Source organism: Mustela nivalis (genome assembly GCF_964662115.1).
Source record: "Mustela nivalis genome assembly, chromosome: 12".
NCBI classification, from domain to species: Eukaryota; Metazoa; Chordata; class Mammalia; order Carnivora; family Mustelidae; genus Mustela; species Mustela nivalis.
In genome coordinates, this window is record NC_139031.1 from 14,229,835 (window position 1) to 14,252,644 (window position 22,810).

Consider the following 22,810-nt stretch of genomic DNA (forward strand, 5'->3'; position numbering starts at 1 on the left):
TGTTATAGTCTTTGTTTTAAAGTCTGTTTGGTCCAATACAAGTATCGCTACCCTGGCTTTCCTTTCACTTCCATTTGCATGATAAATATCTTTCCATCTCTCTCCTTTCAAAGTGCATGTGGCTTTAGGTCTGAAATATGACTCTTGTAGGCAGCATAGAAATGGGTCTTGCTTTTTATCCATCCCATTACCCTGTGTCTTTTGATGGAAGTGTTTAGTCTATTTGCATTCAAAGTAATTATTAATGGGTATGTTCTTATTGCCATTTTGTTCCTTATTTTTCGTTGTTTTTATAATTCTTTTCTGTTCCTTTCTTCTTTTGCTCTCTTCTCTCACCTTTTGGTGGCTTTCTTTAGTGATATACTTGGTTTCCTTTATCTTTATCTTTTGCATATTTATTACCAGTTTTTGATTTTTGGTTACCATTACATATACATATAACGTCTTATACATATAGTGGTCTATATTAAACTGATGGTCACTTAAGTTTGAACCCATTCTAAAAGCACTAAACGTTTACTCTTCTCCCCTCCCCAAATTTTAGGTGTGTGGTGTCATACTTAACATCCTTTTATTTAGTGAATTCCTTGTTTCATTTTTATAGATGAACTTAATTTTACTGCTTTTGTGCTTCTTACTTTTCTTACTTCTGCTTATGATCTTTTATTTCCACCTGAAAAGTCTCCTTTAATATTTCTTGTAGGGCTGGTTTGGTGACAGTGAATTCCTCTAGCTTTTGTTTGTCTGGGAAACTCTTTATCTCTCTTTCGATTCTGAATGATAGTCTTGCTGGAGAGAGTATTCTTGGTTGCACGTTTTTTTCTTTCCAAACTTTGAATGTCTTGCCTCTCTCTTCTGGCCTGTAAAGTTTCTGCTAAAGATCCCCTCATAGCCTTATGGGACTTCCCTCATAACTGTTTTCTCTTCTCTTGCTGCTTTTGAAATTCTCTCTCTGTATCACTATTATTTTAATTACTATGTATTTTGGTGTGGGCCTCCTTGGATATATTATGTCGGGGAAATCTCTGTACCTTTTTTTTTTTTTTTTTTTTTTTTAAAGATTTTATTTATTTATTTGAAAGATGGAGATCACAAGTAGGCAGAGAGGCAGGCAGAGAGAGAGAGAGAGGGAAGCAGGCTTCCTGCGGAGCAGGGAGCCCGATGCGGGGCTCGATCCCAGGACCCTGAGATCATGACCCGAGCCAAAGGCAGCAGCCCAAACCACTGAGCCACCCAGGCGCCCCTCTCTGTACCTTTTGAATCTGGACTTCTGTTTCCTTCTCCACATTCATGAACTTTTCAGCTGTTATTTCTTCAAGTAAAATTTCTGCCTCCTTTTCTTTCTTCTTCTTTTGGGATCTTTACACTATGAATATGATTATACTCAATAGTGTTGTTGGGTTCCCTTAATATGTTCTCATTTTTTAGAAAGATTTTATTTATTTATGAGAGAGGGAACACAAACAGGAGAAGGAGAGGAAGAAGCAGGCTTCCCACCAAGCAGGTAGCCTGATGCGGGGCTTGATCCCAGGACCCCGGGATCATGACCTGAGCCAAAGGTAGATGCTTAACAACTGAGCCACCCAGGTGCCCCTTTTCTCATTTTTTACTATTCTTTTCTCTTTATTTTGTTCAGCTTTGATTATTTCTGTTACTCTCTCCCCTAGGTCACTGATCCGTTTTTCCACTTCCTCTAATGTAGGCTTTATTCCTTCTAGTGTATTTTTAATTTCAGTTACTGAGTTCTTCAGCTCTGATTGGTTCTTTTTAAAGTTTTCTGTCTTTTTACTGAGGGTCTCATTGAGGTCCTCCCTTCATTTCATAAGTCTAGTGAATATCTTTATGACCATTATTTTAAATTCTCTATCAGGCTTTTCTCTATTTCATTTAGCTCTCTTGCTGGGATTTTGTCTTGTGTCATTTGGGACATATTCCTCTGTCTCCTCATTTTGTCTAATTCTCTGTGTGTTTCTATGTATTAGGAAAGTCAGTTATATTTTGTGCTCTTGAAAGTGGTGGTATTATGAAGAAGAGGTCCTGTAGTGTCCTCTGTTCACCAGAATCTCGGTCTTCAGGCAGCATCTCCTGGGTGTGTTGTGTGTGTCCTACTGTTGTGGCTGAGCTGTGTTTGTCTTTGGTCTAGTCATCTGCAATGACTCTTTGCCTGTTGTGGGCAGGGTTTGGTCCCTGTGTAGTTAATGAGCCAGTTTGGGCTCAGGTTGGGTCAGACTAGGCATTTGCCAGAGATGCAGTAGGACTGAACTACAGAGCACTTTCCCTATGTTGTCCTTGAGAAATTTTGTGGTGGGCTGGGCCTACAGTCAGTCCTACTGCTGGGGCCACTATTGAACATGTTTGAGTGGTTATCTTCCCTTCTCCCCAGGGCAAGAGTCACTTTGGAATGGTGCCGAATGCTGTAGGGGCTGCTTGCACAAGGCCATACTTGTGGTGCTGCTTTGGATGGACTCCTGCCAAGGGTGGGTTGGAGGGGGTGGTTGGCAGAAAAGCATGGTGGGAGGTAGGGTAGGGTTTGGATCACTGTTAGCAAGGTGGGTGGAGAATGTTTGCTGGCTGCACTGGTTTCTGTAGGTGACTGTGTGGCTAGCCTAGGGAATGGAGGAAGGAAATACCTGGGCCAGCTCTTTTGTTCTTGGAGAACTCAAAGAGCCTTGCCCCCCTCCAGCACTGGTTCTGAGATTAGCAAGTAAGTAAGTAAGTATATAAGGGAAGGAGTTCCCTTATATACCCCTCCCCGCCCCCCACCTTTTTTTTTTTTTTTTTAAACAAACTGCTGCTTTTATGCTGTATCTCAGCAGGGCTATTTGTTATGCCTTTCTTTAAAGGCGGGGACTCAGTTTCCTATCATCCTCCAACATTCCCAGGGTGGAAGCTGCTGATTTTCAGTTCTGTGTTAAACCTCATTGATTGTAAGAAGTTGCAAAGTTAAGCCACTCTGATTTTCAAAGTCAAATGATATGGGCTTTGTCCTCCTAGTGTGGATGCCCTGTGCCTGGGGTGCCTGCTTGCGATCTGCTCCTTTCCCTTCTCCATGCCCGTGTGTCCCTCCTTCCCATGGATGGTGTCATGCGTCAGTTTGCTTCCTAACCACAACATTGCCCTTCCTGCTGTTTTTTTGTTTTTGTTTTTGTTTTTTTGATGTGGCTCCTTCTCTACCTTTAGCTGTGGAGAGTCTGTTCTGACAGTCTTTGGGTCATTTTCTGGCTTCTTTACATGGATGTGGGTGTTATGTAGGACTATCCAAGGGACGAGGTGAGCTTAGGATCCTCCTACTCGCCCATCTTCCCTGGAAGTCCCCGGCTTGTCTCTGGTTTTAGTGATTACAGATAATAATGCTGTAAATATCCTTGTGCATGTCTTTCAGTACATGTGTTTTCAGAAAGTTGTCGGTAACTAATTTGAAATTGAGTTGTACATTTGACTTCACTGGGCACTCAGCTTAATCATTGGGAGAAGGTTAGTAAGCGGAGAAGATGGGCACTAGGGTTTACAAAGTCCAGTATTAATGCTTCTGCAAAATTATTCATGTTCATTTTATTTATTTATTTATTTCACAGAGACAGACAGTGAGAGAAAGAACACAGGACTCTGGGATTATGACCTGAGCCGAAAACAGATGCCTAATGGCTGAGCCATCCAGGCACCCCTATTCATGTTCATTTAAACCAGAAAAGGCTATAGTTTAGGTATTTTTAAGGGTGAGAGAAAATAGGATTTCAGGAAGAGAAAGTCATGTTAACATGAGCCGTATCCTTTACTGTGGCTCAAAGAACTATGGGGCCAAGAGGAAGGCTTACCCAGAGCTCCCTCTTGGGACCGGGCACCCTGGAATTCTTGTCCAAATGGACTCGAGTCCACTTCCAGGCCCTAAAAAGGGCCAACCACACAGTGACATGGGTACCAGTAGACCCTGACATGCCAGGGGGCAGCTCTTTTTGGGCAGTGTAGGTGGAACATGGACACCGCAGGCGGGAGTGTCCATGTGTGTACAACATGGCGCTCGTGCTATGGGATGAGACTGAAGGGAGAAGAATAGGGTGGCGTGCCACGGTGGAGGGCCAGCTCATCTGTGCTGCCATGTCCTGGTGTAGGACTCCAAATTTGAACCTGGCCTTTCAAGCTCCTATGAAGCTTGCTTGCTTGTTTGCTTGATTTATCAAGATAGGAGACTAGAACATTTTTTTTTTTTAAGATTTTATTTATTTATTTGTCAGAGAGAGAGAGTACACACAAGCAAGCTGAGTGGCAGGCAGAGGCAGAGAGAGAAGCAGGCTCCCCACTCAGCAAGGAGCCCGATGTGGGACTCGATCCGGGGACTCTGGGATCACGACCTGAGCTGAAGACAGCGGCTTAACCAACTGAGCCACCCAGGCATCCTGACTAGAACATATCTTATTTAGGGGTCCATGGGCTTGATTTATAACTCTTAAATATTTTATTATATGGCATGTGGACTTCCGTTTTTACCTTTGCCTAGGGCTCTGCACATATTAGATTGTAGACCCACTAAAGAAAAAAAGGTAAATGGGGCGCCTGGGTGGCTCAGTGGGTTAAAGCCTCTGCCTTCGGCTCAGGTCATGATCCCAGAGTTTTGGGATCTAGCCCCGCATCCGGCTCTCTGCTCAGCAGGGAGCCTGCTTCCTCGTCTCTCTCTCTCTGCCTGCCTCTCTGCCTACTTGTGATATCTGTCTGTCAAATAAATAAATAAAATCTTAAAAAAAAATAAAGGACAAAAAGAAAGAAAGGTAAAAATACCTTAATGCCTAATTTGTAATACTCCACCCATAAAATCATTCTAGGAAACACTTTGGACATGGAACATTAAGTTTCACAGTGACTGGGTTGCTCAGTTGTTGAACGTCCAACTCTTGGTTTTGGCTCAGGTCAGGATCTCAGGGTCATGAGATTGAGCCCTATGTTAGGCTCTGCCCCGAGAGTGGAGCCTGCTTCCCCCTTCTGAGCCAGGGGGTCTTCTCTTCTCCTACTCTACAATAAACAAACAAACTCAAGGATAAAACCAGGCCAAATTCCATGCTGATCACACCGAGATTTTTGCCTTTGAATTTTTTTCTTAGCTATTTTTATAAAGTGATGTTTTTATTTTTAAAAAAGGATATTAGTGTTGAAAAAGTACTTATGTTAGTCCTTTTGGACTCTGGAACAAAATTCCACAGGCTGGGTGACTTCTAAACAACAAACTGATTGTTCAGGTCTGGAGGCTTCAAAGTCCAAGGTCAAAGGCTCCAGTATGTTCACCATTGTGAGGCCCTCCACTGCCTGGTTCTTAGCTGCCACCCTCTCACTGTGTCCTCACATGGTGGAAGGGGCAGGGGAGTTGCATGGGGAGTCCTTTATAAAGTCACTAACCCATTCATGAAGGTTCTACTCTCATGACCTAAGTACCCCACCTTTGACTACTATCCCCTTTGGGGGTTAGGATTTCAATATAAGAACTAGGGGAGATACAAACCTTCAGACTGTAGCAGTCATTAATCTCTCTTAATTAATTTTGCCTGTAGAAATCTAGCTGCTCAGGTCACAAGGTACAATAATTTTATGATAGGATATATATATATATATATATATACACTCACACACACACACAATAAAAGGTACTCTTATACATGCACTGGTTTACTGCAAAGATGGATTAATTTGGCACATTCTGGAGCACCATAGAGAAAAACATGTTCTGGAATCAGATTGTCTGGGTTTGAATCCTGGCTCTGCCACTAACTAGCCTTACAAGCTGTGTGACCTCGGGTGCACTTCTTAACCTTCCTGTGCTATAGTTTTCTTCTCTTTAGAACCAGGTGATAACTGTGCTTATATGAAAAGACTGTCACAAAGCCTAAACGAGGTGATACAGAGAGAGTTTAGAATGGTGTCTGGTCCGTAGTTAATATTTAATGATAGCCTTTAGTTTGTGTAGAATAAATTGTAATTCTAATTCTAAGGGTGAATTTAGTGCTTCACTTCCTTGCTTGTTGGCAGCTGCAGGCCTCCATGATCCAAGAAGAAGTCACAGAGGACACTGAAGGTGACCACTCCAGTCCTTCTGTGAGTGCTGGCCAGAGGGCTTCTGCAGGTGCCCACGGGGGTCAGGATGACCACGAAGAAGAGGTATGTGGGGCTCGATAGTTGACAAAGATTTCCCAGTTTGCAGAGTCTAGATGCGGGATCTCATCAACGATGATTGCAAAATATTTAAAACTGGGCATGGCCACCCGTAGGGCGTGGCCACCAGTAGGGTGTGGTTACCAGTAGGGCGTGGCTACCAGTAGGGCGTGGCCACCAGCCCATCAGAAAGGACTTGGGCAGTGGAGCTGGGAAGGTTGGGAGGACCGTGTTGTTGGTGGCAGCCCTGTAGTCACAGAGTTGTGGGAAGTTGGGGAGTTCCCAAGGGAGGGGGAGTGCCTATAGGATCAGAACAACAGCTCCTCGGGGTGCCTGAGGGTGTGCTCCGTCAGTTAAGTGTCCAACTCTTGATTTTAGCTCAGGTCATGAGAGCTTCTCTCCCTCTGCCCCATCTCTTGCTCACTCTGTCTCTCTAAAATAAACAAATCTTTAAAAAAAAGGAAAGAACAACAGCTCTTCCCCAACCAATCTAGGAGTGTTTTAACATTATAACCCAGGTGCTGCTGTCTCTGTGAGTGTGAGGTGTCAGCCTCCAGATCTATTGGCATAGGAGGTCGTCCATGTTCGTGAGACCTCCTTGTCTCCGGCTACATTTATTATGAGCCGTCCAATCAGCGCCCCTCAACCCATGAGATCTGAGTCCAAATCTGGCCCTATTGTTGAAGTCAAAGGCGGCTTATTTCTTCCCAGCCTGCCTCCTGGACGCGAGCATGCCCTGCCACCATCCCCTCTTTGTTCTCCTGTCCCCACCCTGGCTCTGCTGGGACTTCGCTGACCTATCTTTGTAACATTATCTGCCTGCCTGTGAATTCAGGAATTGTTTCGTTCCCCCTCCCTCCCTGCCCTCCCTCCCTGCCCGTTTCTGTTCAAGGACAGCCGCTCCCCCTCAGGAATGTGCCACATTTCCCCGATGAAGCAGGTGGCTGTTTTTATCCCAACCCTGCAGCACCCGTAGGCCTCAAGTGGGTGGGGTTTTAACAGGAGTTCTGTTCCAATCCTGGGATGGGGACAGGGCCCCTGTGAAGCCTGAGGGAGGCTAGAGGGAGCTCCCTTTGTGGTGTTAATGACTACTAATAATAGTAATACTCATTTAAACTAATGGGTGGTCCATTAGAATTAATGAAGAAACTGGATCAAATGTTTCCAACAAGATTCCAGGTACAGAGAGTAACCCATATTGGGGGTGATTAATATTACTAAGTCTGTCAGACATGCTGGGATGTTCTAGAATCCAGACCACACATCGTCTGACTCATCCAGTCCCAGCGTGTCCAGTATAGCATCTCTCCTCTTTCTCCTGCCCTCAGGATCTGCCCAGTCAGGGTTCCCCTCCTGCTTCTGCAGTGAACGAGCTGTCTTTGTTTGGGCGACTTCAGGCACCATGCGTAGGTTCCTTCCCCCAAGTGCCGTCATGGGGGGGGGGGTGGTCTCCCGTGGCAAAGCAAACACGGGCTTGAGGACATTGTCCCCTCAAAGTCCTCTCTGACCTCTCTCCACGCCAGGTGTTGGCCAAACTCAGGGTTAAGGACACCGTTCTCCAGACTGCCAAGTCCTCCCAAGACTCCCGACACTAGCCACAGGTTTGGGGATCTCCAGGACCACCCACCCCTCTCTTCAGACCAGTCAGTTACAAGCTCAGGGCCCCTCGCATTCTCTCAGGGCCGATAATTTGTAGAACAGCTTGGAGAACTCAGTAAAGTGTGAGCCTTACAACTGGAGTTTTACTGCAGCACAAATATAGACGTCAGAAGGGGAAGAGGCAGATAGGCAGAATCCCACACGGGGAAGATCCCAAATTCCAGAATCCTGTGTCCTTAGGGAGGCCTTCCTTTCCCAGCATCGACATGTGGCAACAGCTGCACGGCACCGCCAGCCTGGGAAGCCCACCTGAGCTCCAGTGTCCAAAGTTTGATTGGAGTTTCATTCCGTGGGCCTGCAGCCCCGTGGCTGTACTCGGTCTCCGGCAGCCGCCTCCCACCCCCATGGACATGGACCGGAACCACATCGCTCCATGTCTCAACCTTCCAACCACAGAAGCGATCAGATGTGGTCCCAGGGGCTCACCATGAATAATGAAGAAAATTCTCTCACATGGGAGATGTTAGGAGTTCAGTGCTTGCCTCCCAGGAGCCCGGACAAAGCCAGCCCTCTCTTTGGGTGGGGTTAATGCTTCTCTACGCAACCCTCCTCTACCTTGACTCTCTGTCTCTCCGGGGTCTCCCTCTCTGTCCGTTCCTGCCCTTGGCTTCCTCCCAACTGTTCTCGTGGCTGAATCAGAGACGTTGATTCCTGTCTTCTCTCCATAGCTCCTGACCCCGGTGGCCACAGCCCCCATTCCTTCCCGGTATCTCTCCGACCTTGACCACAGCCCTGTGACGACTCCTGGTCTCCTTTTGGAGACTCCTCTCGGACCTTGTCTCTGCATCACCAGTTTCATTCTTTCTCACCTCCCAGTGAAGATGTGTTCCAAGCTAGGAGCTCTTCTCTCCGTGCTCTTCGCCTTGTGTATCTTTCCAGCTGACTTACCTCCCACTGTCCCTCCTCCCACCGGTGACCTCCTAGGTGTCCATTTCTAGCCCAGACTTTTCTTCGGAGCCTGTCCTGCCTCGACCACTGTGTGCTGGAAGATTCTACTTGTATGGCCAGCTGTCGCCTGAAATGCCACGCGTCTGAAAATCCCAACTAATCTCCCCCCATTTTTCATTTCTGTCAGGGCCATTCTTTCAGCTCCTCAAACTCAAGAGCCTCGGAACCCTGGATGGTCCCAGCCCCTCCCGGGTGAAAGGCCCTTCTGTGTCCCCACTGTCCTGCTGATTCTTGGCTATTGCACTTTTCACATACATTGTCGCCACTAGACTGTGAGCCACTGGAGGGCTGGGATGGTGCCAGTCGGGCTGTTGTCCCCACAGCATCAGAGAGCATGAAGCCGACAACAAGTTATCGCTCTCTGTGCGCTGTTTCCTCCTCCCGATCCCTGGATTAGCAGGCGAGCTAATCAACAAAGAGGCTCTTTTGCTTATCGGCCTTGCCCTTGCCAGTTTATGCCAGTTTATTTTGTCACCAGATTAATCCCCCACCCCCACCCCCTGTGCTGCTTTATTCCCACCCTCTCCCCTGGCCACTTTCTACTCAGATGTTTTTTTATGGCTCCTCATGGGCTCCAGGTTATTTTCTCAACTCTGCGGTTTCCTGGAACTTTCCTCTCCTTTCTACTCCTCACCAAACAAGCTCCCACTTCCAGCCGAATTGTTTTCCCCCAGAACTTGCCTTCCCAGGGTTCCCGGCCACCTGCCTTTTCCTTACGAGGACACGTTTCGCTCAGCAGGAACGGTCCTCCTCATCTCTCCTTCTGGATCCTCGCGCTCCTTCGGCTGCCATCCACCTCCCGTGATGCCTTAGCCACCGTTCTCTCTTCCTCTCTGGACTTTTTTCAGCTCTTTCTGGGAGATGTTGCTGCACATGTACTATATCTCTGTTGTTTTTTTAAAATTTTTTTAATTGATTTTCAGCATAACAGTATTCATTGTTTTTGTATCACACCCAGTGCTCCATGCAATCCGTGCCCTCTCTAATATATCTCCGTTTTTGTGCTGCTAATTCTCTTCCTCCAAATATATTAATATTTGTTTTCCCCTAGTTCCGCTGGATGTGATATACGGTGGAGCCCATGATTTATTCACCCGTGCACCGTTAATGAAAGCTTTCATGGAGGGAATTCTTAATGAAAGTAGAATAAAGAACTCTCTCTTTCAGTTCAATTTCGGAGACATCTTTGTGCATCAAGCCATCCACACGATCGAATATTGCCTGGGCTGCATTTCAAACACAGCCTCGTACCTCCGGCTCTGGGCCCTCAGCCTGGCTCATGCACGTGAGTGAGCAGACCTCACGGTCACGGTCAGATTGCCCCTGGGAAACAAAATCAAAGTACTTGTTGGAAGAAGTGCCTTCCTGGGTTATTTCTGGTTCTTCTTTCTTAGGAAGATGTGACTTTTCTTCTGTAGGCCTGACTTTATATTTTTAGAGTGGTTACCCTCTATATCGGTTTTCTGTTGCTGCTGTCATGAATTACCAGGAACTTAGCAGCTTTAAACAATACAAATTTCCTACCTTACAGTTCTGGAATCCTAGAACCAAGGCATCAGCAGTGTTAGGGTCCTTCTAGAAGCTCTAGAAGTTTCCTCTTCTAAGGAGACAGGGCCATAAGGATCTGCATTGAGGCTCCTGAAGCTACCATGTTCTCTGGACCCTTCTGTGTGTTTGCCCTGCAGCCCACTTGCTTGAAATATTCCTCTTTCTCTCTCTCTTTTTTAAGTAGGCTGCATGCCTAGCGTGGAGCCCAGTGTGGGCTTCATGACCCTGACTGAAATCAAGATCTGAATTGAGATCAAGTGTCAGATGCTTAACCAACTGAGCTACCCAGTCACCCCTATTCCTCTCTTCTTGAACTTTCTCCTCACCCAGTATCTAATTTTTCCTTCATAACTCACTCAGATGGCATCACCACCTTTGGAAATCTTCCTCCCTGGTCCCCAGTCTGGAAGGTTCCCTTTCCCTGAGTTCTGGGAGTGCCCTGTCCTAGCAGTGATTACAATTCTGTTGTAATCAGCCCGTCTCCCTACTAGACTGTGAGCTCTTGGAAAGCAACATCCCCATCTTTTGTCCCTGGAACCAAGAAATAAAGCCAAAATGTGTCCTTGCAGGATAGAAGCCAAAGCAATGAAAGTGAGCCTGTGTGTTAATTTATAGCAGAAATGCAAGTGCTTATCATTAGTCTTCACTGCTCTGGCCATGTTCATTTTGCATCATTTCCACACATACACACGTACACACTTCTGCAGGCACACAGGGCCTTGGATGCATACATGCAGCCTGTAAGCATCTACACCCAGACACCCCGAGCCCCGCATGTGTACTTGTGCACTGACATGTACCCATGCGAAGCGGTTGTCCAGGGACCCAAAGTGGATCTCTGAGCTTGTGTGATCAGCAGCATTAATGTCAGTCTTTAGGTCCCATCTCAGATGTGGTTTGGAGGACTCAGGTCACAACTAGATAGGACAGGAGGGTCTCCTCTGGCCAGCCCATGCCCACTGATGATGTAATTTGACTCCCCAAAAACCATATGGTTCACAGCTGCCTGGCATAGTCCACCCATTGGGTCTTTCTGGAACTTCCTGAGATGTCTAGTTCCCATGGATGCCTTCTTCTTCATGCTAACAAACTTGCTTGAAGAAGTAGTTCAGTAGAGTGGTAATAAATACTGATTCTGTTCTAGTTTCTCATATACTACTTTTAGCTCAGTAACTCAGGCCGCAGCTTAACCTGTGCGTGCCTTGGCTTTTCTGTGTGGTTCTGGTAGTTTGCCTGCTCTGTTAGTCAGGCTAGGCTAGAGTGTGCTGCAGTAACAACAATCCCCAGATCTCAGTAGCTTGAAACAGTGGTGATCTACTCCAGCACATCTGTGTCCATTGGTGCCAGGTTGAGACCTAAGTTGAAAGAGGCTGTGTTTGGACACACACTTCAAAAGTCAGGAAAAGTCAGGTGTTACTCTAGCTGAAAGCCAGAGCTTGGGGGCGGGAAGGGGGCACAGTGCAGAAACAGGGACTCCTCCTTGTGCTCCCACGTGTCTTTCTTCTCATTATGTCCTGGTGGCCAGGTGCAAGTGATAGGCCTTGATCTCTCTGGGCCATGCCCCTGTGACCTTTCTGCTGGGTACACTCAAGTCTCAACCCAATAATGTAATGATAGCTCTCTGCTAGCTCTTCTTATAAGAGCACTAATCCCATCCCGAGGACCCCACCCCTATGACCTCATCAAAACCTAATGGCCTCCTAAAGATCCCTTCTCCAAGTACCATCACTTAGGTAGGTAGGGCTTCAACATATGGATTTGTTGGGGGGAAGGCACAAACATTCAGTCCATATCAAATCATATTGTATGAATTCTTTTATGGTTTGCTTCTGTGGCATAACGTGACGTTACTGGCATTTATTCATGTTGCTGCTGGGAGCTATAGTTTGCCCCATTGTGAGCAAAGCTGCCATAGATCGACTCGTCCAGGTGCCCTAGGGCACACGTGCCTGTTTTCCACCCAAGACCAGAGATTCGGGATTCTAGGGTGTGCAGACCCAGGAAAAGAGTATGGAAAGATAACCCTGTGGCTGAGACTCTTTCTCTCGCTTTTCTAGAACTGTCTGAGGTGCTCTGGACCATGGTGATGAACATTGGCCTTCGCCTGCGAGGCTGGGGAGGACTCATTGGGGTCTTCATCATTTTTGCCGTATTTGCCGTGCTGACGGTTGCCATCCTTCTGATCATGGAGGGCCTCTCTGCATTCTTGCACGCCCTGCGACTGCACTGGTGAGCGTGGCTGCCCCATAGGGACTCCACAGGCGCTAGAGAGGGGTTGGGGGCCAGGACCTGCCAGCTGGCCTCAGATCCTGACGTCGTTCAGTCACCTGCTGGTGTAATATTACATGACAATGTGTGTATTTGTGTGTTTCCCCCTGCAATGCACACGTTTGTAAGTATATGCACGTGTGTACCCACACAAGTGTGCATCGCACATGTGTATATGTGTGCACAGGTGTGCATGTGTATGTGTGCACTGCATGTGTGTGCACATAGGTGTGTGCACATGTGTATATAAGTGTGTACGTGTGAGTGTGTGTGTACCTGTATATAATGGCTGCCTTATAATAAATGTTAGTTCCCGTTTACTCGTTCTCTCTTAAATGTTCGTTTGTTGTATTACAACTGGCTTCAAGGTAAGGGACCCCTCCAGCAGCTGGTAAGATGACAGATCTGAGAGAGGCTCGTAGAGGCACGCTGAGCTCACAGGAGACATTTGGCCCATGGTGCTGAGGGCAGGAATCACACCATCGCATAGGCTCTTGACCTCTACAAAGTGCAGACAGACGGAGGGTACCCGGAAGAAGGAAGGCGCTCGCAGGACGCCCTTGACATTCACAGATGTGTCTGCAGACTCTCAGGCATCACTAGGTTTACAAACACGAAAACATTTGTTGAAGTTTCCATTTTTCTTTCAAGTGAAATCTTTGCCAAGAATGTCGAGTGCTTGTGCGCGCCTGTCCACCCCACAGGCTGTCTTCAGCTTTCACGGATGCTTTCTCACCCCCTCTATGCCCGCTGTTGATAAAGAAAGGTGTTGACACTACATGTACTGAGAGAACAGAATCACAGCCTCTCCCACAGGTTATAACGTCATCTCTCCCCTTGTCATGGAGGAAATGAACTCTGTGACGTCATCAGGCATAAAGGATGACATGTGATGTCTGTGATAGAAGCCATAAGAGTGTTAAAGTCAAGGTTCTGGGTGTTCTTCCCTTTGGCTGCTGGCCTCTAGCTTATGTGTTTAATCTCACTTTTTCTTGTGCCCCACCCCCCACGCAGGGTGGAGTTCCAGAACAAGTTCTACGTCGGGGCTGGTTACAAGTTTTCTCCTTTCTCCTTTAAATGCATCCTGGATGGTTCCGCCGAGGAGTAGCTCCAGGTCCGTGGGCGGGCGGCCGTGGCCTCTGGCTTCAGTCTCTGCTGCTGGGAGAGAAGTTCAACTTGTCTTCGCTGTTGGCCTGGCCCAGCAGGCCAATGGGATGATTGTTCTGGGCTCGCTGGAGGCGGGAAGCCATGATCATTTTATTTCCAAGCCTTGGGATCTAATATGACTTCATCATGTCATAGAGGAGCCGATCTCATGTTGGGTGGTAATTGTCAAATCCTAAAACGGGGAGGGCTCCACTGATGTTTTCTTGCAATTTTGTAAGTATGATTCATAAGGAAATAAACTGCTGGGCCATTCCCTTGTTCTCCGAGGTGTCTTTGTGTAAAAGTATCCCACATAATTTAGTACTGATAATTACAGGTCACCGCTAAGCAATGGAAGTACACAAACTAATCCCAAAGGATTATGTTTAGTTTAGTCTTTCATTTCCTGGTTCCTCAGATACTTCTTCTCTTTGCCTGGGGCTAAGCTTTATAAGATTAGGAACTTTCTCATGAATCTTCCCCACAGGTGGGAAAGAAAGGGTCATGTTCTCTCTCTGGATGTGGGCCATGAGGCTCTCTGCATTGTGACATCCTGTGGAATGAAGGGTGACCACATGAAAAACTGGAGGAAGAGATCTGAAGGCTTGGGAAAGTTCTGGAAAACAGCTTGCCAGAAAGGAGACCACCAGACAGGCTTACTCTCTGGGTCTGTGGGCCCTAAAGTCATTTCTAAGGCTCCTGGGTTGGCAGATTCCTGAGAGCCAGGGGCAGAGTAATATGTGTGTCATCAACTATTCAGCCTGAGTGACCACTACTCAGGTTAATCATAGTCTTTATGGTCAATATAGCAGTAGAATTAAGTATTGTTAACATTGGTTCTAGCACTTTACAGTTTACAAGGCACTTCCAAAAAATTATTGATCCATTTTTTTTTTTTAACATAAACTCTGCCCTCAACGTGGGGATCAAACTCACAACCCTGAGATCCAGAGTCACATGCTCTTATGACTGAGCCAGCTAGGCACCCCACAGGGCACTTTCTATGTAATATCTAGTTCTTAAGATTCCAGAAGATCTGAGCAAATCCAAGTTTACCTTTTGGACCGATTTCTATTTTTCCTGTCCCTCTATGTAGTGGAGTTGGCTGGTGCTCATGGAAGTGTCATGGTTTATACCCAAGGAAGCATCCATGTCCCCTTCTATGTTAATGTCATGACTTGTCTAGCACAACTTAAGGCACAACAGGCTGCTCCACAAATATTCAGAGATTAAAGCAAGATGAATCTAAGAATGAGAGTTGACATCTTTGAGTTCCAACTCTGACACTCATGTCTGTCCTCGGGCAGGAAGTGGGGGGATCTCCACCTCTCTGGGTTGTGGAAGGCTGGTGTCAAGCACGGGCCTGGACCAGGTACTCAGCCAATGACATCACCTAAAAGGAAGAACAGACAAAAGCAGCATGAAAATGTTCATTGTAAGTCTGCAGAAGCCAAGGTTGCTGGGCAGTTTCAAGGTTCTCAGCTCACCGTGCACTTCTCATCAACTATCTAGAAATATGCTATGCTTAGATAGATCACCAGCCTTCTTCTGCCCTTTAATTCTAAGCAATGATGGCTTGAAGAAAAGGTTCGAAAGGGCAAAGCTTCCTTCTGCCCCTTGCCTAGACCCCAGATCTTCTAGAAGTCTCCATGGCCTTCCTGAGAACTGTTAGTTTTCTCCAAGGTTTGACAGCCTCCTTCCGTCTCATGAGAAATGTAATTTCCCCTTTAAAAAGGGATGGGGTGAAGGGCTACAGGAAAGGGGTGTGACCGGGTTGTCACTCACATGCTCAGGAGACAAGGTTGCTCTTTAAGGAATTCAGTTGGCAGAACTGAGCCAAAGAGGGAGGAGAAGACCTAGGGGCCTGGCTTCTGGAGCAGGTTAGTCCAGAAGCCCCTCCAGGGGCCGCCCGTGATCTAACTGCTGTGTGAACAAAAGAGCCTGAAACTAGAAAGCTTTCCAAGGGATATACAGAGGTAAGAAACTCCGATGGGCAACGTGGATCTGGATTTACTTCTCTTGCTTTCAAGTGGAGGTGGCCGGGATGGGGACAGGGTTTGGACCATTCGAACTTGGCTGAAGGCTCATGGGCTATGAACAGTTCGCTCCTCTTATTGATGATATTGCAAAACAAATTGCATCATACACGCACACAAGCATGATCGGTTTTTAAAAAGCTCTACCATGGCTCAGTTATTTCTGGCTAAAAAATGGAGTATAGCAAAATGCAGTAGAATGAAAAGCCCATTGGTGCTTTACCATCTGTTTTAATAAAGCTTGAAAGCCAGGTGAGCCTTTTGAGCTTCAGAGTAGACTCCCAGCAGCAGCTCAGTTCTTACAGATTCTTTGAAGCTAGGTCATGGGTTGCTTTCCCATTATAGTTTTTGAGGAACTGAATGTGAGAGGTGGGCAACATTCTTCCCCATGTTATTCCTTCTTTTTTTGAGTTGATTTGTCTAATGATCCATCCACCATCCATCCATCCTCTTCTTGAGTTAAATGGGATTTAGAATGGTTTACAGAGATGGCAGAAGATGCCATCTCAGCTTCTCCAACACTCCCTTATAGAGTTAAGGTTACAGGCTCTATCTGCAGTGTTCCTCATACCTATTTCTGTGGAACATTTTGTCCTCCTTTTTGCTTATTTGTTTCTGTTTTTTTTTTTTTTTAAAGATTTTATTTATTTATTTATTTAAGAGAGAGAGAGACAGTGAGTGCAAGAGAGAATCTGCATCAGATTCCACGCTGAGCACAGAGCCTCACGTGGGGCTCGATCCCATGACTTGGAGATCACCTGCTGAGCTGAAACCAAGAATTGGACACTTAACTGATTGAGCCACACAGGTACTCCCATCTTCCTTTTTATGAAAACTTTTTCTTTATGAAACGTTTGTCTGAAATTCTAGAAAATACTAAGAGAATACTCCCCTGTGTGTTAACTTGGCGTTAATACTTGAGAGTCTCCCTAATGACTTGGATGTAAGCTCATTTGTAATGCACAGCTGTGAATGCCCAAATCCTGATAATCTCCTATCAACAGGTCTGCAGCCCAGCACCCTACATACCCCACCGAAGACATTCTATTATTTGAAGACCCTATAATAACTGAACAGGGCAGGAACGGGAACTTTCTCTGCTGCAGGTGATTTGTACATTCGTTTCTTCCATCCCTTGGCAACAAGCCCTGACATTGCGAACCCACCTGGGCCTTGACCATCTTCAGGGGCGGGACGTTAGAAAGATCAGTGTTACCAGTGGAGAGCATCAATACTTTTCAGTGGCTGGGTGAGGGCTAGGCTTGCTTCTCTGAGTGGAGTTTGAGTGTGGCACACATCACTGATGCCCCTTTCTTCCATAGTTTCTTCATCCCTATGCCCACGAGGCTGTTCCAAACTGGAATTCGGAAAGGGTTTTTTTTCCCCTGTAAAATATACTGAGTTTACCATTTAAGGTAGTGTAGAACAGGCTCCTGGTGGCTCCGCCCATTAAACACCAAACTCTTTTTTTTTTATCTTTTTTTTTTTTAATATTTTATTTATTTAATTTGACAGACAGAGATCACAAGTAGGCAGACAGGCAGGCAGAGAGAGAGAGGAGGAAGCAGGCTCCCCGCCGAGCAGAGAGCCTGATACGGGACTCCATCCCAGTGCCCTGAGATCATGACCTGAGCCAAAGGCAGTGGCTTAACCCACTGAGCCACCCAGGCGCCCAAGCACCAAACTCTTGATCTCAGCTCAGGTCTTGATCTCAGGTTCGTGCGTTTGAACCCCATGTCGGGCTCTATTCTGGGGTGGAGTCTACTTTAAAAAAGTAATGTAGAACAACAGATCATTTTTGGTAAAAGTCATCCATTTTGTTGTGCCTTTAATAAGTAAGATGAGGTGACTCATTTGGATGGTATCAGTGTCATACAACTGGCGGGAGAGATCTTATTTTCCAGTAGGCATGCAGCACATCTGATGGCTTCCTAATACCACTTAGGTTTACCCTTGAAATAAGGTCAGTCTATTTCAGAAAACAAGTCACTTTTTTCTTTTTTTCATTTAGGTAATTTTTATTTGAGCCCAGGGTGTTCTAATGTTAGCAGAATATCAGTAATAAATGTTTTTGGAGAGATACATGTTTGATAACTGAAAATACTTACAAACTTCCCCTGTGTGTATTTGATTTGTGATTATGGTGAAATATTAGACATTTAGTTGATACTTTTATTCAGAGATGAGGAACAGTACTCCCACGGGTGTTTATGTTGCAAGGGCACTGTGCCCTCATGCAAACATTGTCCCATTTAATTCTTGTAACATACCGAAGAAGGAAACTTATCAGTTAAGATTACACACAGTTGGCTGGTAGGAATGCACTGGTGTTTACAATTCATTGATCACAGCCAATTACGGAGTTTTTTTGTTCCTTCTCTCACACTGCTACACTTGACTAGCCTAAAATAAAAAAAATTGCACACAATTTCAAGGAACAGAAAACAGAAATAACAACGTCTTAAACAGAGAGCTTAATCGTTTTCCCACATAGATGTCTGGAGGTAAGTAGTCTACAGCTGTAGGAGAAGTTCCAGGGTCTTGCTAGCTTCCACCCTGCCAGACGTGGCCCAAAGTGTCCCTCTTTGCATCATGACCTGAGATGCCTGCCACGGTGCAGGAGGAAAGGGGGAGGAGCAAAAGGGCTTTCTCAGATGCACCGCCCCTCCCCCACCCCCAGCCTCCACCTGCCTCTGGGTGACCAGGCTCTTCAGCAAAGTACAAAGGAGGACTTGCCTGGGAAGGCAGCAAGCTTCTTCAGCCACAGCTAGCGAGGTATTATTTCTACTTTCAAAGAAAGAACTGAGATAGAAGACAGAATCCATTCAATCTCAGTCTCATGTCTGCTGACTTTCCTTTTTTCTCCCTCCCTGCCTCCCTCCTATTCCCCCTGCCACCTCTAGTCCCTCTTCCCTTCTTCCTCCCTCTGTCCTTTCCTCTTTGTTATGCTTGTTAATTTAGTCGGTATAAAATGATACCTAAGGATTTTTTTGTGACTCTAATTTTGTTAGTTATTACAGTAGATGAACAATTTTCCAGTTTTGCATACAACTTATATAGTCTCTTGTGAATTGCTTGTTCATTATAATCTGCCCCTCCATCTATTGGAAACTAATATTTTTCTTGTAATTTCTGGTTAATATGTACCGGCAACATTTATTTGAGGTAAAATACCGATAACCTAAAACTTATCATTATACCAATTTTAAAGTGAAAAATTCAGTGGCATTTTTTAAAGATTCATTTATTATTTTAGAAGGAGAAAGAGAGTGAGTGTGTGCCAGCACAGAGAGGGGCAGAGGGAGAGGGAGAATTTTCAGACGACTCCCTGCTAACTGCAGATCCCCATACGGGGCTGAATCCCATGACCCTAAAATCATGACCTGGGCTGAAATCAAGAGTCAGACGCTCAACCCACTGAGCCATGTCGGTGCTCCTTGTGGTATTTAGTTGTGTAATTTACAAAGTTGGGCAGCGACTGCTGTGATTGAACAGGGCCTCCGGTGCCGGCCAGCCTGTGGACTCCCAGCCAGCCAGTGGTTTGACTGTGTCTGGGTTAAGCACCTACCGCTGACCCAACAGGTCATGGGTGGTGATGGAGGACAGTGGAGAGCATGTGGCTCAGGCCTGCTTAGGACAGTGGCCTGGTCAGCACTGTGAGCAACGTGTCAACTCTCCATTGGTTTGGTTTCCCAAAAAGAATTTTTATGGTAAGAGAACTCGCCTTTTTAAACATCCAAACAATGAGATAAGCTTTAAGAAGAAAGAATGGAAAGTACCCTACATTCTCCTCACTGACTTCTCCCTTGTGCACACCCCACCCTCCAACCCGGCCAGCTCCTGCTCATTCTTCGGGGCTGCACTCAGAATTGCCTACAGAAGCCTCCCCCGGTCTCAGCACTCAATAGAGCAGAGGCCCTACCTCGTGCACCAGAGCGACCCCCACTTACCCTGCGACCACGCCGCTCCCCGCTGACCCCTTACCTTTGCTCCCCGTTAGACTGGAGGTCCTTCAGGGCCAGGGACACTTTCATTATATGCTATTGACTGAGACATAGAAGTGCTCCACAAATATGTGCTGAAAGACAAAACACGGTTTCTGAAATCTCCATGTAGATACATATTTAAATGAAATTTTATAAATTGGGATCAGTATACACATACCTATACATTGTGGATACACATGCACTATGTATAACACCTCTTGGAACGTGCTTCTCAACACTAAATAGGTTTTCTCTGAGTGTTTTGTATTTTTAAAGATTTTATTTATTATTTATTTGACAGAGATCACAAGTAGGCAGAGAGGCAGGCAGAGAGAGAGGCGGGGTGGGGGGGAGCAGGCTCCCTGCTGAGCAGAGAGCCAGATGCAGGGCTCGATCCCAGGACCCTGAGATCATGACCTGAGCTGAAGGCAGAGGCCTTAACCCACTGAAGCCATGGGGGCACCCCTCCCTGAGTGGTTTTAAGTGGTATTCTGATTAGCCATTTCTCTACTGGTGGGCATTGGTTGTATCCAGTTCTTTTGTTGTTGAAACAACTGAGTGGTGCCCTTCCTTGTGTATCTTTGTCTGCCTTTAGACTACCCCGTTAGGATGAATCCTGGGAGTGAAATTGCTAAGTCAATATTCTTTTATCTCTGCCTAATTGCCTTCTGGAAATGTAGCAACATACACTCCCAGCGATGACTCTAGAGCTCATTTCCCTTCACAGGGTGTAATCAGTCTTCAAGATTTTTGTGAATATGTTAAGGGAAAGTGCTAACTCTTTAATTTGAAGTCATGGTGACGAGTTAGGTTGCACATAATTCCATTTATCAGCCACTGGGTGTATTCTGTGTTCATCCCTCACATCTTGCCCTCTCCATTATTTCCTTCCTGACCTACATGAGCCTTTGTTAAACACACACGTTGTAGATAGCCTGTTTACCTTTATTGAATTTTATAATTTTTAGATTGAAGCACTCAGGGCCCGTGGCAGTGAGTCAAGTTGCCAGATGAGTTTATAACAGAAATAAACAACCTTCTGACTCGATTTCCTCATCCCCAGAGACATTTCTTTTAATTTTTTTTTATTTTTTAGTTTTTCTGGTAATTATCTTTATAGCTAAAACAACATAGTTGCACTTTATTTCTTAGTTTATCAACTTAAAACAGTATCAATCTATCATTCACGACTTAGACAAAAGATGATGATTTTAGGTCCTTATATCCTCTTTGCCATTCTCTCAATATTTTACAAGCATTAAAAAAAAAAAAACAATAGCGAGTGTTTGTCATGTTATTAAAAACACTATGTAAATATAATTATAAATGCGGGATGTATTATCAGTTTATATAACCATTCCCTCTTTACACTTAGGCTGTTGCAAATTTGTTAATTGTTAAAATAGACTTGAATAAACCTAAAAAAATTTTTTTTCTTCATATAGAGAGCATTTTCCACATTTGAGATACGTCCTTGGGATGAACTGTTAGAGCTGGGATTACCAGTGCAGATGAAACCAGTTTCTAAAGCTTTTGCTACGTTGCCAAACAGCACAGACTCTTCGGAAGGCATGGAATAATGGTTTTCAGGTGGGGATAGGTCGGGTTCAGTGTATCAGGATCACCTGGAAAAAATTTTCAAGCCGCCCACCTCACTCCGTACTGATGTAGAAATGTTGGGGTCCGGGAGTGAACGGCCAAGAAAGAATTCTGGAGACGTCTTCAGTGCAAGAAAAGGTGGTTTTTATTAAAGCTGGGGGATAGGACAGGGGTGGGGCGGGCGGTGCCGAAAGAGTTGCACTGACGTTATGGGGAGTGACTGATTGTGTACTTTCTAGTTGGGAGGGGGTTAGGGATCCGGGTAAATCTCTAAGGAATTTGGAAGCAAGATTTCACCGACCTTGAGAAACTAGCTGTTAGGAAAAGGTCATTTACTCCTGTCCAGTAAAACCTTAGTCACGAGACCCTTCAGATGTATTCTCGGTGGGCCATAGGCTTGGAGGATGTTTGCTAATATAGATCTTGGTGTGGGGTGGAGGGTGGAGGGCAGGTAGATAAAGGAAATCTCCAAAGGGATTTTTATATGTTAAAGAAGACATGGGATCATGAAGGTTCAGAGAATATCAAGCTATTTTTGCTTCTAGCAAAGTATTTTGTTGTTTAGATTTTTTAGATATTTTGTTGTTTTTTTAGATTTTATTTTACTTAGATTTTATTTCTTAAATTTAAATGCAATTAACATATATTGTACTATTAGTTTCAGAGGTAGAGTTTCGTGATTCATCAGTCTTACATAATACCTGGTGTTCTAGCAAAGTATTAACGTTGTAGCATTGAATTCCTTGAGGAAGGCTATCGTGCCTATCCCAATACTTGCCAATAAGCTATAAGTTATAAGTTAATTCAACTTTTTTCTTTTTTGCCTTTGTTCTCCACATCACATACAATCTCGAGGTCGAGAGTCACTGGTAAGGAAGGAAGACTAGGGGCTTTGGGGTGTGGTGTGTTTAATAATGGGGGGGATGGTACCTTGATGTGTATAGTGTTTGCTGATTTCCCTGGTGTAACTGTTCCCACCACGGCTGGTTTTAAATTACCAACGTGATGTTATTGAATACAGAGGTGGGAAGAGATGTGTGGGGTCGGCCCTCAGCAGCTCCCATGGAGCACTGTAGCACCCAGCATGCAATTCGTCCTCTTGTGCGTACATTTACATATGCACGTGTTCTTTCATTCCAGTTTGCCCACATCCCAAGCTCTCATTCCTTTTGCCGTGTAGGTGGTCACAGTCATGGAATTTTCACGCATCTATGTAAATGACAAAATGGTCAGTTTTAGGGCATGGATTTTCATCTTACAGAAGCTGTTGGGTTGTTCTTGTTCTTTTTTTTTTTTTTTCCTCTTATTTTTGTTACTCTCTTATATTTTTGTGGTTATAAATGTTATATTTATAGCTCTGGTTCATAGGCGGGTCCTTGAGGTGGAATGCCTGCCCATGCCTCCATCCTTCCTGACTCGCAGCTCTTGTTTGGCATCGATGATTGTACTCATTCTTGAGGGAATCAACATTTCCAGTCAGTTCTG

At 45.4% G+C, this 22,810-nt stretch overlaps 2 protein-coding genes across 9 annotated transcripts in view; both read left to right on the forward strand.

Moving 5' to 3' along the window:
• ATP6V0A4 (ATPase H+ transporting V0 subunit a4) overlaps nt 1-13,978 on the forward strand; it is a 71,551-nt gene extending 57,573 nt beyond the window's left edge. The window contains exons 19-22 of the mRNA XM_082693973.1: nt 6,013-6,141; nt 9,910-10,027; nt 12,348-12,519; nt 13,573-13,978. Of these exons, the coding sequence (XP_082550099.1) occupies nt 6,013-6,141; nt 9,910-10,027; nt 12,348-12,519; nt 13,573-13,666 (513 nt within the window). The 3' untranslated portion in view covers nt 13,667-13,978. The remainder of the gene's footprint in view (nt 1-6,012; nt 6,142-9,909; nt 10,028-12,347; nt 12,520-13,572) is intronic.
• Nucleotides 13,979-15,479: 1,501 nt separating this feature from the next.
• SVOPL (SVOP like) overlaps nt 15,480-22,810 on the forward strand; it is a 79,550-nt gene continuing 72,219 nt past the window's right edge. For 2 of the 8 annotated variants that reach the window (XM_082693909.1, XM_082693907.1), the window contains exons 1-3: nt 15,480-15,680; nt 16,378-16,548; nt 16,745-16,846. The gene's annotated coding sequence lies outside the window, so the exon portion shown is untranslated. The other 6 variants (XM_082693913.1, XM_082693912.1, XM_082693910.1 and 3 more) reach the window with 5 other exon arrangements.